Source organism: Scardinius erythrophthalmus, assembly GCF_964197995.2.
Source record: "Scardinius erythrophthalmus genome assembly, chromosome: 1".
Lineage (NCBI taxonomy): Eukaryota > Metazoa > Chordata > Actinopteri > Cypriniformes > Leuciscidae > Scardinius > Scardinius erythrophthalmus.
In genome coordinates, this window is record NC_138221.1 from 50,938,111 (window position 1) to 50,957,103 (window position 18,993).

At 40.3% G+C, this 18,993-nt stretch overlaps 2 protein-coding genes across 3 annotated transcripts; one reads left to right on the forward strand and one right to left on the reverse strand.

Annotated features, from left to right (window-relative positions):
* Nucleotides 1-60: 60 nt before the first annotated feature.
* Nucleotides 61-12,943, reverse strand: sh2b1 (SH2B adaptor protein 1). Of its 2 annotated transcripts, XM_081382908.1 has the most exons (11): nt 12,599-12,943; nt 12,281-12,327; nt 9,586-11,651; nt 9,283-9,384; nt 8,696-8,787; nt 8,468-8,544; nt 8,067-8,219; nt 6,272-6,483; nt 5,871-6,045; nt 3,665-3,755; nt 61-2,036 (listed from the first exon to the last, which is right to left on the reverse strand). In XM_081382908.1, the coding sequence occupies exons 3-11, from the start codon at nt 11,260-11,262 to the stop codon at nt 2,015-2,017; spliced, it is 2,601 nt and encodes an 866-aa protein (XP_081239034.1). In that variant the 5' UTR covers nt 11,263-11,651; nt 12,281-12,327; nt 12,599-12,943; the 3' UTR covers nt 61-2,014. The 2 variants fall into 2 exon arrangements, with proteins under 2 accessions (XP_081239034.1, XP_081239035.1); XM_081382909.1 differs by lacking the exon at nt 12,281-12,327.
* Nucleotides 12,944-15,732: 2,789 nt separating this feature from the next.
* LOC308691168 (heat shock 70 kDa protein-like) lies at nt 15,733-18,758 on the forward strand. Its single transcript, XM_081366132.1, has 2 exons — nt 15,733-15,931; nt 16,293-18,758. The coding sequence occupies exon 2, from the start codon at nt 16,323-16,325 to the stop codon at nt 18,252-18,254; it is 1,932 nt and encodes a 643-aa protein (XP_081222258.1). The 5' UTR covers nt 15,733-15,931; nt 16,293-16,322; the 3' UTR covers nt 18,255-18,758.
* Nucleotides 18,759-18,993: the final 235 nt, after the last annotated feature.

The following is an 18,993-nucleotide window of genomic DNA, read 5'->3' on the forward strand; positions in this document are numbered from 1 at the left end:
TCTATCTATCTATCTATATATCTATCTATCAATCATAATTTCAAAAACACAACTCAGACATATTGTTTCAGTATAATTATATTATATCATATCATCATCATCATCATCATCATCATCATTTAATTCAATGTAGTACCTGAAACTCTAATTACACAGAGTGGGCAACAGTGTCCACCTTAACACACGGTCCCAGCACAGACAGACAGAGAGAGAAGAGAAAAGAGAGAGAAGGCACAATAAGAGGTTTAAATAAAGGGTAAAAGGGAGGAGCACGGGGTAAGTGGATAGAGAACAAATCATACTGAATGATCTGTAGGACCAAGAAGAGAACAACTGCAATAGCAGAGACAGGATAAGAGAAATAAAACCAAAACAGAAGACTGATGCAGGCACTGAACTGGATGGCAGACACTGCAAAAAGACTGATCGAGGCACAAAATCAAGAATGACTGGCACAAAACAAGAGGGAATGACAATTAACAACACGAAAAGGCACAAGAAGAAAGGGGCTCTTTTATCTTTTTTTTTTCTTTTCAAAACGTTTGCCTGAAATCCGTGGAAAGTTTGAAGGAGACAGCAGCGGGACAGAGTGAGATTAGAAGAGATTTAAAAAGGCAAAAAAAAAAAAAGAAACAGAAAACAGAAAAACAGATTTTGGAGAACAAATATGTGTTCATATAGTAAACAACAAAAATAAAGGCATTTTGAAAAAATAATATTAATACTATTATTTGGACAATTATTAAATTCATTATTATTATCATCATCATCGTCATTTTCGTACTCGATAACATTTTTCCTTTAAATGAAAGACATTGTCTCTCCCTCCTCTGGACTCTAGCTTTGAAATAAATGCACCATAAAAAAAAGATTGTAAAGCTAAAAGGAAGGGTAACATGTAAAAACAGAGAGAGAGAGAGAGAGTGGGGGAGAGCAGAGGAGCTGGGTGAAAGATCAGGACTCTGAGGTAATAATGGAGTCTATGGAGATGTTTAATATTGTAATTAACCTTAAGAAGGAATACTAACGGACTTCAGAGGACTGGGCTTGATTTTTTTTTTTTTGTTGCAAAACTGGACATTGTTAAGCCCAAGGCAATGCCTTCTACTGAACTACCAAAATCAGTACAATTGAAATGAACAGAAAGGAAGAAAAGTACTTTGCGACATTCATAGTTTGTCAGTGGCAGAACAAGAAGAAAACAAAACAACTAAAATGTTCCAGTAATAATAATAATAACAACAACAACAACGAGTGCTGGTGGGTGACAATCTCTGAACAAGTAAAAATATCCGCTCACCTGAGGGGAAAAACCAACTCTTTGTGTATAAGTGCGAAGGGTCAAAGAATACTAGACATCTGAATGAATGTAATGACTAGAAGGACTCTTCAAGAAATAAGTTGCTAAAAACACGCCGCCAGCTCAGTGGTGGCCGTACCTTCCTATGCAGCAGCACCAGAGGAGGAACTTTCACTCTGACAAACACTGGAGAACAAATTAGTAAAAGCTGACCTCCAATTTAGTGTAGTACCGTTACTTAGTGTTTTAAAGATGTACCGTCAGTATCATATATGCTTATGTGTATGGGTGTCTCTCTCTCTCTCTCTCTTTCTCTCCATCACTCTCTCGCAACGTGAAAGCTCATGTTTAATAGTGTTAATAACTCGGGCGTGTGATTGTGACCCCCTCGGTCAGTTCTTCCGCTGGAGAACACTGAAAATACTGATTGTGAAGGGCTCTCCTCTTCCTCCTCTATCCCACCTCGTGGTTTTCCCCTTTTAGAAGAAGGAGTACTGGTTGTCGATGGCTCTCGCCCTCCCTCCTTCCCTCTCCTCGCCCTCCACCCCTTCCAGCTGGAGGAGCGGCGGCTCCCGCTCGCGGTCTTCGCACTCTTCTGCCCCGCTGCTCGCTCCGCCTCCTCCTCCGGCCTCTGTTTCGCTCCCTCGTTCCTGCGGCGGGGTCGGGGGCGGAGGGCGTCCGGGAGGCAGAGGGGGAGGAGGCGGCTGAGGAGGACTACGGGGTCTGCTGGTCAAGTCTGAGAACGGCGACAGAGAGAAGAACCAGTACAGGAGGAGAGAGGAATGAGAATTAAATGTGACAAAAAATTGAGAGTAATGAAAATAAGATGCAAGATACACAAAGTTTGACGAGAAACTCTCAGCTATGACGCATGCTAGTAATGGAATTGGTCAACACATTGCTCAGACTGTTTACACCCTGCCTCCACTAAACAGCAGTACAGAGTCATCGATTGATAATTCATCGCTGCTCATTCGTTACATGGACTCAGTGAAACATCTGATCTTGAATCATGTTTATATGGAGACAGAGCTCACTGTCTATAAATGTGTGACATCCAATAAAGATTACGATTAACGGCAGCTATAGTGAGCGAATGTTCAATGAAAGTGTTACCCTGCGACACTCATTTCAGGATGGATGTGTGCAACTGAAACCCAGCTGTGAATGAGGAAGTTAAGCAGACAGATGTGCACTGAAGTGAACAGATGACCTGTCGCTACTCTTTTTCTGTCTTCTTCTAACAAGCTTCTGTTCATCCTGTATTCCTCAAAATGTTTCCCACATTGTACTCTTTCATCTGCTGCCCCAGTCCCCATCAAATCAAAATGGACACTATCTACATTCTAAATACAGTTTCCCTGTCTTATTATGCAAATGTAAAAACAGAATGTTTTCTATATTTGCATAATTTGGGGATACGGAGTAGCTCTATACATCAGGAATGATTTGCCTGATGACACACTTTGATGATCCAGTCCAGTCCAGTCACGCCCTACCTTTTCCACATTTGAATTTACCATTTCACTGGAAATATGTATACTACCATACAAACGTTTTGGGTCAGTAAGATTTTAAAAAGAAACTAATACTTTTATTCAGCAAATATGCATTAAATTGATCAAAAGTGACAGTTAAGACATTTGTCGTGTCACTGAACACTGGAGTAATGACACTGAAAATTCAGCTTTGCCATCAGGAATAAATTACATTTTAAAATCAAATCAAATAGAAAACAGCTATTTTAAATTGTAATAATTTTCACTGTATTTTTGGTCGAATAAATGCAGCCTTGCGGAGCATAGGAGACTTCTTTCAAAAACACACTTACCAACCCCAAACTTCTGAACAGTAGTGCAATTAACCGAAAGTTAAATGGGTTGCAAGTTTTACATGATCATTTTCTTCCTTTTTCTGACACTTTAATGTTTTTATTAGTGCTGACAAATTTACGATTGATCGCATCTTACATAAAAGTTTGTTTTCATAATATGCGTGTGTATATATTATTACATTTATGTTGTGTGTGTGTCTGTGTATATGTACATATACACACACACACATATATATATAAATGTATAAATATATGTGAGTGTGTGTGTGTATACACACACACACACACACACACACACAGACAGACATGTATATGATATATATAAATTTAATAATATATACACACGTCACACACATATTATGTAAACACAACTTTTATGTTAGATGAGATCAATCGATTTGATCGCACCAGTTTTTATGTGTAAATGACCTTTGTTATAACTGGCTAACGCTCATGTACCGGCATGACTTTATTTCCTTCTTTCAGACCTTCTCTGTCTATCTCTCTCTGTTGAATCTGGTCTCACTTACACACAGTCAGAGATGGGGGTTGATGGAGAGTCGGGGTGGCGCGTGGTGATGACATCACAGACTGTGGGGCGGCTGCCTGCCCTTTCCCGGCCTGCGAAGATGACCCAACGACAAACAACAACAGAAACAGCCAATCAGAGCTCTGATATGCACTATGGGAAAGGCCAGAGGCTGAAGCAGGGCGAGAGGAGGGAGAGGAGCAGGAGTACAGTATGAAATAGTGTGTGAATGAAAATCAAAATGAAGGAAGGCGGTGGTGATGGAGGGAAATATATGCATGTCAGAAAGAAGAATGGAGGATAGTAAAAGAATAGAAGAAAAGATGCAGTGATTGAAAAGTATAGATGGGGCGTCTAGATGGTATAAACTGATGAAGAGGAGATCCAGGATAGATCATGATGAGGAAATGGTAGATAAGGTGAGCTGATGAATGTTTTGAACATTTGGAGGGGAGAGGGTAGGGGAGGGGGGAGGGGGTCGTCATATGTCAGGTCAAGCACACAGAAATCACATTAAGAGACTATAATCATCAAAAATCAAAAGCAAAGCCATGCGCAGAAGACTCTGGCAGCAGCGATGGATCTGTGTGTGCGCGAGTTGTCGTAGCAGATGCTTGCACAAAGTGTCCTTTTAAAAGCATGCTGTGACAGGAAGTGAACTCACACACAGGGTGATCCCACATTTAGTCATTTCTCTGTGACAGGTGCGAACAACTCATGCAGTGGCCATGTTGTTTATGAATATACACACATACACATACGATCACTCTCGATTCATCCCACTCACATGACAAACACAAGCTCATTGCCAAAGACCATGTGCGTCGCTAAAATCTACCCGGGATTCAAGAATCAAACTGACAGGAGCTAAACGCCTTCTAAGGAATCTTTCTTGTTATGTTTTTCCTTTCGTGGGCCCACCAGGATCTCCCCCAAAACAGCTGTTTAACTACCAGGACGTTCAATTGATTAAAATATTGAGATTAACCACATAATTCTGTCATTGTTAATACAGTCAGATGCAGTCACATTTTTCTCACTCGAAAAACAAGAGTGTATTTCTCAAATGGTATTAAAATGCACAGGAAAAGCAAACATATGATAAAATGTGATATAATTCATTAATAAAACAACTTGAAACATACTTCACGGATGTAATGTCACATCTGTGAAGGTGCAGACTGGCGTATGCATTAACATTTCTATGTGATTCACTCGTGGGTGATATTTCTCTTATTGAGCATCAATGATAATTGAATTTCACCATACTACAAATGAAAATGATGCTACATTTGCAAAATAGGTCATCTGGATTTCATTTATAAATAAATGAACTATAAAGAGGGTCCTTGTCTCGGTTATCCTCCTTATTTTTTCACGTAAGAGTGGCCACAGTCATTTCTAAATTGAATGTGTCTGGTTTCCGGTCTCATCCGTTTCCAGTTATTTTTAGCTGTACAAAACAGCTTGTTATTCTGCTTGATATTGAAAACTGGTATTTCTTACCATATTGTTTTGATGTATTGTCATAATTCTAAACACACTGGTTTGTAACGCAAATAGTTTTACTGTTTACTGCATTTTGTTATTCTTCTAGTCATTTACCTTTAGCAGGTAATGAATCAGAAGTCTCACACATTCACAGAATATAGTTTACTACTGCAGTGCACAATAAGGTGGATAATGACTTGGGAGTTCAAATCTGTTTCAAAAATAACTCAGAACACAATTAATAAATCAAGTCAAATTATATAAATGCTAAAAACTATAGTTTGCTAAACTAAAACTAAACATTTACTCACAACAGTTAAATTCGAAAACCCCATGTACAATCCAGTGTATAAAATATCAATATGTACCGATGTAGTACAATGTTTTTATAGTCTATATTTCTTTGAAAGGTGACAAGTTTACCAGTATTGTGGATTATAATTCACTTTAACATCAGGATGAGAACCTTTCCAATATGGTTTTATTCCACAAATATTCTGCTTTCAAAATATGAAGTAAAATGAAAATTAGGTTGGCCCCCATGCTGCTGCTGTAATATGTCTATGACATTTTTAATCCAATCAGCTGTTCTGAGGGAGATGCAAGTGGCACCTGTGATCACTCACCTGCCTGTCATCTAAAAATGCAGAATTGTCCTGTTATCTACGCTCTGTTGTAAACCTTCACACCTTAAAGCAGAGCCCAACCTTCCATACCTGGTTGCCGGACATTCGTGGCCCCCACAAAGCTGATGAGGGTGACATCAGAGGCACCCCCAGATTCAAGGGGAATGGGGTGCACACGGAAATGCTCCAGCATGTCAAAAATGGACTGGAACCAGAGATGCTGCACACGGCACTGTCCATCCTCATTCAGGGAGAGACGCAAGTGCTGGGAGGAAAATGCCAGAGCGGAAGGAAGAGGTATTTATTTCTATTCATTTCATTTTTTAAAGAAATGTATACTTTTATTCGGCAGGGAAGCATTAAACTGATCACAAGTGAAGTAAAGACATTTTTAAAGACATATTGATCCCTTTATGGCCCCCATACATAAGATAAATCTTACCAACCTCAAACCTTTTGAATGTTAAATAAGCATCACCACAGGCATTTACCTTTGCTTTGCCCTGGAAGTTGAAGGTGAGGACATACTCTCCGCGCCGTGTCTCACTCTGCCGCACAAGGAACACTCCATGGCTGGCCATGCCACCCGCCAGCACCAGCTGGGCCGCCTTAAGACGGGAGAGTGTGCCGTGGAACCACTGACACTCACTCAGAGGATGTTCCACAGTCTCTGACACAGAACCTTCAGAGAACAGGAACGACCCTGAGAAAAAACAGAGAAAAACTCAATACCTCTTATCTTGATCTATCAAAAGGACAAGAGTTAATGTCAGTAACTGAGATTCCATCCATGTATTTTTACCTGAATTTTGGGTTTACTGCATTGTAAAACCATGATAAAAAAAAAAAAAAATTAAATAACATTTCCAAAACGACTATAAAAACAAATTAGATGTGCATCAAAAAAGTCCTGTTACTAAATAATAATATACTGGAACAATAACATCGTACCGCATCTCTATTTACTTAAAATCACAATGAAATGACATTTTCTTCCGTATTGTAATATACATCCGAGTGAAACAGATTATCAAAAAAAAGGGTGGAGACTTGGTTGCACCAGTTGTTGACTGGACGGAGGCAAATCTGAATGTGAGCTTGCAGTCGACTTGTAAGAAAGGGGTGGGGCTTAAACTGACTAGATGATTGGAGAAGTCCGGCATACATCACAAGAGAGAGTCAATACATCATCAGTCCTTCCAAAACACGTTTTTGTCTTGCTCTGATTCACTATGGTAAGCCTATTATTAAGTGTTTATATTTTAAATCTAGTGGGATGTACGTCACTTGTCCGTGCTCGTCTCGGACAATAGAGAAAATGGAGAAAAGTAGCTCAAGTTACTTTGACATAGAGCAGCTAAATCTTGAACCTTCGGGGAATCGCCCATTTAAAAAAACACACAAAAAAACACAGAACAGAGGTGAGTCTGAGGGCAAAAAGTGAATGTGACAGAGCTCGTAATAAAATGAGAATCAACGATGGCTTAGTTTTTCGGAGATGCTGAGAACTGTTGGAAAATGTATGTGGAAATGGTGCTTTTATTACTCAATAGGTAAGTAGAGTATTTTTTTGAACAGATAAATTGCCAAATGTAGCTCTCTGACAGAGTTCATTGTAAAGCATCATCTATTGTGAAGGGTCATTTCGTTATGCCTGGAATTTATTTTCAAGGATGTACCATGTCTATAATTGGGTTTAGCTACATTAACGTCTTCAGCTAGTCAGCTTAAGAACCTTTCCATCTAAACTGTTATATCTCTAAAGCCTAGTAGTGATTGTTTTATGAGCAGTAGGATAACCAAATTAATCCGCAGTCACACAGAGCTGAAACACAACCAAAACAATGTTCTTTTGAAAAAAAAATGCAGTTTTGCTTTTTTACTGCTAGAGGGCCAACAGTTGCATAGTGTACCTTTAAGTGAATCATAAGAAAGATTAAAAAACATATGCATGGATGAATCGGTAACAATAATATGAATTTAAAGTAAATAGACTTTAATAAAATAGCAACAACAGTTTTTCCAGTGGCTAAAACTTCAAACCCTGGAGTGATGATTTTGTTTTCTGAACACGTGTTGGGAATTCTGTTTTATTTGCAAATTGTTTTCTCAATATTCCAGTTTTTCACAGATTAAATAAGCAACTTGGATGTAAACACTGACCTCTATGCCCTATTTAATCATAAAATATTTGCAAAAGCATTAAAGTGCATTAAAGGATTAGGGTAATGTAGATGTCATTATGATCTATGGCAAAACATGTGTGTGTTTAGTGTAGTACGGTACCTGTGGCATCAGGAGTTTCAGCAAAAGGTGTGCCAAGACCGGCTCCGCCCCCACCAAGCAGTCGACTGTCTGATTCGTCAAGAGGGGCACGGGGTGGTAACTCAGGGGGTAGAGGCTCCAGCTGGGGAGAACCACCAACTCCACCATAGCACACTACAGTGAAAACGTCAAATACCTGATTCATCACCATCTGTAGTTACTGCTATATATCTGTATTAAATATGACTGCTATATATAAATATTTCAGATGTTTTTAATACTTCTGTTCAATCACAGAATCACCAGTTTGAGATTTGTGGGCTCATTCTAACACTGGCACATGTGTAAGCACACGTCCCATTACACATACTGTCCTGAATGCAGCTGACCACATCATGGTGACATCATCTCCAAACGCTTACCTTGAGACAGGCGGTCGCTGAATTCTGGCGTTACACTGAGAGCACTGCCACACACTCCCTCAACATCCTCTTGCTCACTAATGAGAAGGGTCAACGAGTACATTTGAGATCATTGCTGAGTTTTGATTGTCACATGGTGTCATACAAGCATGCAAACTACTAAGAACTCGAACCTTTCCAAACACAAAGAGCTTTCTCTTTTTAATGATTCAAAACGCAAAGACCTACCTTAAACAAATGGCGTTTCTGATGTCACTGAGCCAAGCTCTCATCTGAACTGCATCTCTGGTCTCGATCACGTACTGCGCCTGACCTTCCAACTGAGAAAAACAAGAAGAGATCAAATGTGCAGATGTTCAATGCGTTCAGTTTTCAATGATTAGGATCTTTGAGATGGGTGCAACAACACAGGATGCAACTAAATGCAAAGTGAACTACAATCACAGTTATGAATAAAATACTTAAAATTCCCCAAAGTTCTTTATCAGATTACATTTATATAAAAAGTTATTTAGTGATTGTGACTATTTGTCACACATAAGATTCATTAAATGTGTTTAATTCTGTAATTTATCTATAAAACAAATCAGGAAGGGATGTTAAACAAAAGTACAGTTTTGCCTAATTTATATGATGACATTTAATTATCAACAAAGCTCTACAACTATTGCATGCATACTTATTAATGAGACATCAGATGACAGTGGCAACACTGTCTTTGATGTGTATGTAAGTAAAGTTAAGGTAAAGTTCTTGCATCATTACTGAAGATTTGACTAACTACTGTAGACAAAAAAAGATGTGTTCTGACGTACCTGAAGAAGGAAGGTGTTCTCTTTGTCTGGCACTTCTATAGCTGTAGTGCTCCTCACATCAACAATAGAGCCGCATGGGACAGTCAGTCTGGCCTTGGAGGACTGGAAGTATTCAAATATGTCAAAATATATAAATTACATATAACTTAATTAAACTAGTCAGCTGGTACTTTAATATTATATAGGCTATATTATTTATAGACCCCAAACTTATGAACGACAGCACATATATAAAATATTTGTAAATATATGCAAGTAAAAATGTACACATAATTTACATTTAGCAGACATCCTGTCACTCACCTTAGGCGGGATGTAAAACTCCAGGAAATACTCCATCCCTCCATCCACTCCATCCTTATCTCGTTCTTTCAGAACCAGACGGCACTTGTGCCAACGCATACCCCGTCCGATTGCAGCTCCCCCGGTGGCCGTGGGATGCCCTGACGCCGTGCTGTCCGTGCCGTGGTGCAGCAGTCCAAAGGAAAAGCCTGGGAAACCATGAGTGCTGGCGAACTCGTCCGAAGACGAGCACACGGTCACACCTCCCTCCCGTACAAGCCTACCCATCTTCCTGGAGGCACTGATGCTGCTTGGTGGTAGCGCAGAGGGGGACACGACCGATGAAGGTTGAGCTGCGGAGGACAACGTCGGCGGGGGTGAGCGAGACAGTCGCAGTTTCTCTAACCGGTGACTCCATTTCTCCTTTTCCCCATCGCCGTTGCTCCTCCGCCAGTCACGGGCCTCGGAAAATGAAAGGGAGGTGGCGCTACTGGAGGATGAAGGGGGCAACGAAGAGGACGACGAGTGAGGGAGGGAGAGGGGAAGGGAGAGAGACACAGGGAGAGAAGAGGGAACACCCTGCGAGCCGGAATTCCTCTTGCCATCTTGCAGGCCTGTAGTGTAGCTGTAACTGGAAGGAAGAGGGTTGACGTTACCCACGCTGCAGTTCTGAGGGGAGTCGCTGGAGGAGCTGCGCCAGTGCAAGATGCCTCGCACGCTCCCTCTGACACTACGGCCCACGCTGCGCAGAGAGAACCGCTTTTTTAGTTTATTTTTGGAGTGACCCCCAACGGGTGTCCCATTACCCTTTGACCCAGAATTTGCTGGTGTGCCAGAGGAGTTGGGGCATGTCAGAGTCTGGCTGAGATCGGCTCTTTCTGAGGTCAACTCACTCTCGCCCTCATCGTCCCTTTCTACTATGTCCGTCTCCACCTCCTCTCCAGCCACGGGCCCCGCCCAGCTGTCCTCCTCTTCCTCCAGGTCCTTGTAGCCAGATGGATTGTGTTTGACTGCAGTTCCCCTCTCCTCCCTCCGCCCATTATTCCCGCCCATAGAGGAAGAGCACGATGAAGAAGAGGATGGTGGGAGAATCTGCGTATGAGCATACAAATCCTGAAACGCTCCTGTATTCTGGAATTGTTCTGTGCCGCGGCCCTCCTGGGTCAAGACCGGTTTGGGCATAGCCCGTGTGTGAGTGGGTGGGCAGGGGGTGGCGGCCTCTGGTGGCAGCAGGGACGGAGACGCTGCATCCTCCTCCAGCGACGTAACATCTGATTGGGCGACCCAGTTCACTGTTCCTTCCCTACCGACGCCTGTCCCCTCGAGCTCGCTCTCGAAATGACGAACAAATCTGTCGGTGAAGCGCTGGCAAAAAGCAGCTGCTGAATCAGGGGAGTAATGCGGGTTCTCCAGCAGGAAGGCCCGGAAATGGCGGGCGAAGTCACCGGCGGCTACCCGGGCATGGAGCTCACAGAACTCGGTCCAACTAAGGCAGGGAGATGGAGACGGTGTGGGTGTGTCAGACAATGACGACAAGGGCTGACTGGCAGGAGCTGGAGGAGGCAAAGGTGGGGGTCTCGTTGAGAGGGGCAACAGTGAAGGAGATGGAGGAGAAGGCGATGGAGATGGGGAGGGTGGAAGGGGAGATGAATTAGCTGCAGCCCGTGGGCTGGGCGGGGTTAAAAGGGAGCCGTTCATGACTGACTAACAGGTGACCAATTTAAGACCAAACGATCATCAAAGACGTCAGGATCGTTGCGATCTATGTGCGTATGTGAAACGCGCAATCTGTTCATCAGGCTACGGTTTCACAATTGAAATGAATTTGGAAAATCTGACCAAAAAATGTGGCCTGACAGTGATTGGTAATTGTCTTCCCCCATTTTAAAAAGAAAAAGAAAATAAAAGATATAACTCTGTAACGTCAATGTTTGGTGCTCTAAAATAGCTCACATTCTACACAAAATAATACGTGTAAATGTATGTATGGTGAGTAACAAAACATTCGGCCGGCTGAGCTGATGTTAGTTCTCAGGTGGTCTCCGGTTTTAAGGCTCTGCGAGGATCCTGCGGTAGGGATTTGTGACCTAAATGATGAATACATAGAGAGAGAAAATAGATTAATTATTTTAAGTAATTTTCGAAAAATTATAATAATATACTGCACAATAACAAACTATTCAAACATAGAAATTGTAACAATATTGAAGTTAAGGGATGGTTTACCCAAAAATGAAACTTCTGTCATAATTACTCATGGTGTTACAAAACTGTATGAGGAAATGGCAGCATAACAACTTGTCATTCTTCTCAATAGTGGATAGAGAACGAGGCTGTGTTCTCTTCCACAGAAGAAAGTCATACAGGTTTTGAAACATCAGAAAGTGAACAAATTATTAGAGATGTTGTGTTTGTGTGTGAATTATATGTACAATACTGTGACATTTATACGTTTTAAGTGTCATGCATGAAACAGAGAGGCGTTGTTTTGCTTTGAGTTGTGAGACCCAATTCTCCACCTGATATTTGAAGAACGTGCTAAGCGCTAATTTCTCATTTATTTTATTATTAAACCAAATAGAACCAATAAATGGAACTTCTTGAGCCTTTGAACTCAAACTAATCGAAACTAAGACACTGATATGAAATCAGTTTAGACGATTTACACGACCGGAGGATGCAGAAATGATGCTCATAAACCCCGGTGATAACTCACCATCTTCAGGCCAGTGTGTAACTCGAAGCCGGTGCAGTTAACGTTAGCTGTAAAGAAAAACATATAAAGCGTAAAGGCCTGTCAGTTGTAACGTTAGTTACGATAAAAATTATGTGATATAGGAAACCATACAAGGTCTAACAACTCGTTTCGCCTAGTTAGCTGTCTGACATAAATTGAATTGTCATAATACGCTCTCACGCTGATAATGTCAACACACCAAGCTAACTCGGGCTAGCCAGTTAACTTTAGCTCATAAAACGGTGGCTAGTTTGCTAACGATCTTAAGCAGTAGAAAGAAATGTCACATTAACTCACCTTTTTGCACAAAAGACGCAATTTGTTCGTTGGCGTGAGAGAAATTCGAAAAAGTTTAAGTGCAAATATTGAACTAGCCTGGTGCTAACTAGCTAACCCAGCACTGCTAATAAATTATCAAGTTTGAGCTGCTGGTCAGCTAGCTGGCTGTATTGCTAAGCAGGCAGTTTGTCTGCCAATGTTAACACTAATATTCATTCCTCTCCGTCTAGCTGTCCCCCGTTGATGCTAAACTTATTGATAAATCATAGGGTATCTATTTATTCATAAAGGCTGTACAACTGCTCTTGTTGCAGGTATATGGATATTTCTCTGCCTGCTGTTCCAATCAGTCTCTCGCGATATAGTGGGAGAGGGTGTAGGTTGGGGGGACAGGGAGTGTTGGAGAAGGGGGATTTTCAATGGGAGAAAAAATCTGAGGAAGAGGGATGTGCACTTTTTGGAGGAGCCACATTGGACAGTTAAAAAAGTAAAACAAGGTTGGATGTTGCTCTGGCTGGTGGCTGAGTCATATGTTTGGAGGCTGTAATACACTGAACTTGAGATTATTACTTGATTATTCCAGTGAGAGAATATGTGCTCAGGACTGGAAATGAGAAATGCTATGTGAAAAATTTATAAAATAATAACATTTTAGCCAATACTATTTTCATAAAGTACCTATTGTGAGTTAAAAAATATATATAAAAAAATGTAACTGCAAAAATCATCATAATATTCAAGCTGATATAATTTGTTGCATGAAATTCCTGTTGCACTCTTCTTGACTCTGGAACTATCTGAATCTTTCTGGATCTCTGGTCATTACGAGTGAAAGGCAAATTTACTTCTTGCAAATAGCAGAGATAAGCAGTGGCTACAAGCATCCAACAACACATTTTCCAAAATGATCAAAAGTGATTTGTAAATAATAATAATAATAAAAATCCTAGGTAGGTAAAAAAAAAAAAAAAAAAAAAGGTCACCAATGTAATTATAGCATTGAAGAAAGACTTGCATATAAATTGGGCAGAATCAGTCTACTTATCGAGACTATGGGTTAAAACAAAACACTATTAAATCTTTCAAGAAAATGTCATAGAATGTCTAATAATTATGAGAAACCATAGTATCAAATTTGAGCTTCTGGTCAACCCATGCATCAGTTGAGGTACAGGACTGTGCAAGTTTTATTTTATTTTACTCCAAAAGTTCCAATAGTTGTAACTGTCCTGCAACAGACATTTTGGGCCTGTTTGCTTCCACTCCCCCTTTTTCGTCCTGTGTATTCAGAGTCTGTTTCTGTGTGCCCAAAAAATTTGCAGGAAACCGTCAATAGAACATTGTGTTTATTTTTGTTTACATCAAAGAGGCAAAGAATTTGCACCCTAAAGAGCAATAAAGCACAAATAAACATTCATTAGACTTAAGTAGCCAATGCGACTCTACCTAAAGAACACGTTCTTCTCCTCACACATTGCAGTCTCCCAGCAGAGCAGCACAAAAAAAACGTCCAATACTTTCCTACAAAATGCCATATTCTTTAGCCATATGATGATCTTGTATCTTCGTCAAAAATCACTGTAGGGCTCTGTGACAGCTGTGCATTCATTGCTAAATATTGCAATCAAAGAATGTTTCTGTGTAACAAAAGACTCAGTTATGACTATTGTCATGATCTAAGCCATAGCATTTTTTCTTTTAGAATTATGAGACCATGACATTATCTTGAGAGATTTAATAATATTATTGTGATTTAACCCCAGTCTCAGTAGACTGATTTTGCTTAATTTATACCTATGTAAGTGCATCATTGTTCAGTTCTACGCAGTTAATTATTTCTTTAATCTATAGGATTTGTATTGTTGTTGTTGTTATTATTTAATATTGTTATTTACCAATCACTTTTGATCAGCCTGGAAAATGTTCAGCTGCATGGCTGCTTATTATCACTGTTATAAAAATCTGTATGCTCTTTGCGAGCAGTATTTGCTCCTTTCACTTTTTATGACTGATCCAGCAAGATTCAGATAGTTCGATATATATATATATATATATATATATATATATATATATATTATTTTTTTTAAAAAACATTTAAAATGGGATAATGTCTTAGAAAACCTTTGCAAATTTAAAATGCAGTAGTCTTTAATATAAAGCTGGATTTGTGTGCGATTAGAAGTTGTGATGTATGACAAGTAATCATATTCTGTAATAGATATATAATCTGTCATGCGGTTTTAGTTTGAGATAATATTTTCCTTCATGGACAGACAGATATGTGACAAAAAAAAACTTTCTTTCACTTTCTTTTAGTGCCCCCTATTGACTACGGCTTAATAACAAGATATTTTACATGGTAGAATACAATTTCTATAGGCAAACAACAGTTCTCATGAAAACCATTATAGGCCTATAGGCTATAGCAAAATATCAACATTTGATCTCAATCTATTAATCTTGTATTATTTCAAGTATTGCGTACGTCAATATAGACCCGGAATTTATGGATGTCACTCATTTCGGACAAAGCCTAGGCTATGTCTGGATGATAAGGATATGTAAATTATACCTTTCTGGAAAATCGAGATAATAGAGCAGGGTAGCGTCAATCACCATTTTATAGCCTAATGTTTTCTTTTTTATTATTATTATACTTTTTATTATTCAATGTTATTATAGCCTACACATCGTTTTAAGATTGACTATAAATAAATCCAAACTAGGTTTTAGTTACAGTAAATTACTGAATGTTAAGCGTGCTAAAACATATAGTCTAAAAGGTGATGATACACAGGGCAACTTTTTGAGCAATGTTGCTGGGCAATCTTGCCGAGCGATTGTTGCTTGAGCACTTTCCCATTGAAAATGGGCAATACATTTCTATCTGGATAATTTAGATCAGTCGTGGGCCCTGTGTCTCATTTGGTTGCCCGTTGACGGCAACATTGCCCAGCAACATTGCTCAAAAAGTTGCCCTGTGTATCATCACCTTGAGATTACGTATGTTTAAACAAGTTGATAATGATGACTAGAACTTGAGCGAATGCTCCAGAAAGCGCATGACGATGCCTATAGGCTCCCATAGAAAAGCATGGGCGGAACTGTCTGGGGTTTTCGCCTTTCATTGGTCAACTCAGCACGAGTGTTCCAGAACTGTTTAGAACATGTGAATGTGCGACGGCTTCTGTATATAAACAGCATTGCAGTTTTGGGTCATCATCAGTGTTTCCACAGAACTTACTTCTGTTACGACGAAAAGAACGAAATTGGCGACAGTTTCCGAAATAAAAATAGTCTGTTGGAGAATCTACACTACTACCTACCACTAGCCTACTAAAGCATTTTAAAGTAAGTTATACTTTAAATATTTTTTATTACTCTTGTTTCCGTTTTCTTTATTGATTCACTATTCACTATTAATTGTGTACCTGCTGTTTTGTCTTAGAGATTAAGTAAATCTGTTTCCAGTACCGATATTGATACTCATAACACTCTCTAAACATAATTAACAGTAATAAGTGCTCTATAAAATAATTAACAGTTTTTATTTACATGTAGCCTACAGGTATTTGTTTATTTAGTCTAGAACCTTCCTGAGACGTTCCTGTTTAATGTTGCTGTTCATTTATTTTTGCCTGCTGCTTTTTTGTACAATATCAAAATGTTTTATTTAATAATAAACATTTATGTGATTTCTGTTTTCTTATAGTAATCTGTTAACTACCTGTGAAAAAAAAACATGTCATCAGCAAAAGGTGTAGCCATTGGAATTGACCTGGGCACCACCTACTCCTGTGTGGGGGTGTTTCAGCATGGAAAAGTGGAGATCATCGCCAACGACCAGGGGAACAGAACAACACCCAGCTATGTTGCCTTCACTGACACAGAGAGGCTCATTGGAGATGCAGCTAAAAACCAGGTGGCCATGAACCCCAACAACACCGTGTTTGATGCCAAGAGGCTGATTGGCAGGAAGTTTGATGACCCAGTAGTGCAGTCTGACATGAAGCACTGGTCCTTCCAAGTCGTCAGTGATAGCGGAAAGCCAAAGGTTCAAGTCGAATACAAAGGAGAAAACAAGACATTCAATCCTGAAGAAATTTCCTCTATGGTCCTGGTGAAGATGAAGGAGATTGCTGAAGCTTATCTGGGGCTGACGGTGACAAATGCAGTTATCACAGTTCCTGCCTATTTCAATGACTCGCAGAGGCAAGCCACTAAAGACGCTGGAGTGATCGCTGGGCTCAATGTCCTCAGAATCATCAACGAGCCCACGGCTGCAGCCATCGCCTACGGCCTTGACAAAGGCAAAGGAGCAGAACGCAACGTCCTGATCTTTGACCTGGGTGGAGGCACCTTTGACGTGTCCATCCTGACCATTGAAGATGGCATCTTTGAGGTGAAGGCCACAGCCGGAGACACTCATCTGGGTGGCGAGGACTTTGACAACCGCATGGTGAATCACTTTGTAGAAGAATTCAAGAGGAAGCACAAGAAGGACATCAGTCAGAACAAGAGGGCACTGAGGAGGCTGCGAACAGCGTGCGAGCGAGCCAAGAGAACCCTCTCCTCCAGCTCTCAGGCCAGCATTGAGATCGACTCCCTCTACGAGGGCATCGACTTCTACACGTCCATCACCAGAGCACGCTTTGAAGAGATGTGCTCAGACCTCTTCAGGGGAACACTTGAGCCTGTGGAGAAAGCCCTGAGAGACGCCAAGATGGACAAGTCTCAGATCCATGATATTGTGTTGGTTGGTGGTTCCACAAGAATCCCAAAGATCCAGAAGCTTCTGCAGGATTTCTTCAATGGCAGGGACTTGAACAAGAGCATCAACCCAGATGAGGCAGTGGCTTATGGTGCAGCGGTGCAAGCCGCCATCCTCATGGGTGACACATCTGGAAATGTCCAGGACCTGCTTCTGCTGGATGTTGCGCCACTATCTTTGGGCATCGAGACTGCAGGTGGAGTCATGACGGCGCTCATCAAACGCAACACCACCATCCCCACCAAACAGACCCAGACCTTCACCACCTACTCAGACAACCAGCCCGGTGTCCTGATCCAGGTGTATGAGGGAGAGAGGGCCATGACAAAAGACAACAACCTGCTGGGGAAATTTGAGCTCGCAGGAATTCCACCTGCACCACGTGGAGTCCCGCAGATTGAAGTGACCTTTGACATTGACGCCAACGGAATCCTAAATGTGTCAGCGGTGGATAAAAGCAGTGGAAAAGAGAACAAGATCACCATAACCAATGACAAGGGCAGACTGAGCAAAGAGGAGATTGAGAGAATGGTGCAGGACGCAGACAAGTACAAAGCTGAAGATGATCAGCAAAGAGAGAAGATTGCTGCCAAAAACTCCCTGGAGTCTTACGCCTTCAACATGAAGAGCAGTGTGGAAGATGAGAACCTGAAAGGCAAGATCAGCGAGGATGACAAGAAGAAAGTTATTGAGAAATGCAACGCCACCATCAGCTGGCTAGAGAACAACCAGCTGGCCGATAAGGAGGAGTATGAACATCAGCTGAAGGAGTTGGAGAAAGTCTGCAACCCAATCATCACTAAGCTTTATCAGGGAGGGATGCCAGCTGGAGGCTGTGGGGCTCAGGCACGTGGAGAATCAGGGGCTGGTGCTCAGGGGCCCACTATTGAGGAGGTGGATTAGTTATGAGATGGGCAATGTGATTGATTTTTGGTTAAGTTCCTTTGTAATTCTCAATTTACATAATTTATTATATAAGAATTTTTGGACCATTTATTTGGACATTATGGTGGAGCACTACAGATTTTTTTTTTCTGTGGTACTGTATGCTGCATTTAGATTACTTTTGTATATATTTTTGAGTACAATATTATAATATTGTTGAATATATAATAGTTTTGCCAGTATTGCAGTTGTAAGATTTCTTATGAAATATGCATTTTTGTTAAGAATATCTACTCTGTTAAAGTACATGTTAATGTAAAAGAATGTTATTTAATGTTTCATTTGCATGTTAAGAAATTAATAGTTCAGCATTCTGTTGACTGTTGAAATGTGTATATTCCAGTTGTAGGCATTAATATTGTGCGATATTCCATATGAAAGAGTCCATTAAGACTGTTAACTTTACTTCAAGGTTTGTCTCTAAACATTTTAAATAAACTATTAATAATTTAAAGAATTGTGACAATAGACTGTTTTTTTATGTATCTTTTTTTAAAGTTCTTAAATATAAATGCCGGCTCAAATTTATTAACTTTAAACATGTTATATAGTAGGACTAGGCTCACTCTGTTTCCAATGATATCATACATAGTTATTATTATATAGTTTCTCAACAGTGGAATACATAAAGGCTATATGTAATAAATAGCTTACAAAACAAAAAGGTAAAAGAACATTTCATTGATGCCAAAGTGTG

Bases quoted from the DNA above. Each gene is read 5' to 3' on its own strand.
- LOC308691168 (XM_081366132.1), top strand. From the start codon at position 16,323: ATGTCATCAGCAAAAGGTGTAGCCATTGGAATTGACCTGGGCACCACC.
- sh2b1 (XM_081382909.1), bottom strand. From the start codon at position 11,262: ATGAACGGCTCCCTTTTAACCCCGCCCAGCCCACGGGCTGCAGCTAAT. The intron at 8,545-8,695 runs GTAGGTCTTTGC...CCTTCTCATTAG, and splicing joins AGAAACGCCATTTGTTTAAG to TGAGCAAGAGGATGTTGAGG. The intron at 2,037-3,664 runs GTAAGTGAGACC...CGCCGTTCTCAG, and splicing joins ACCCCCATCTCTGACTGTGT to ACTTGACCAGCAGACCCCGT.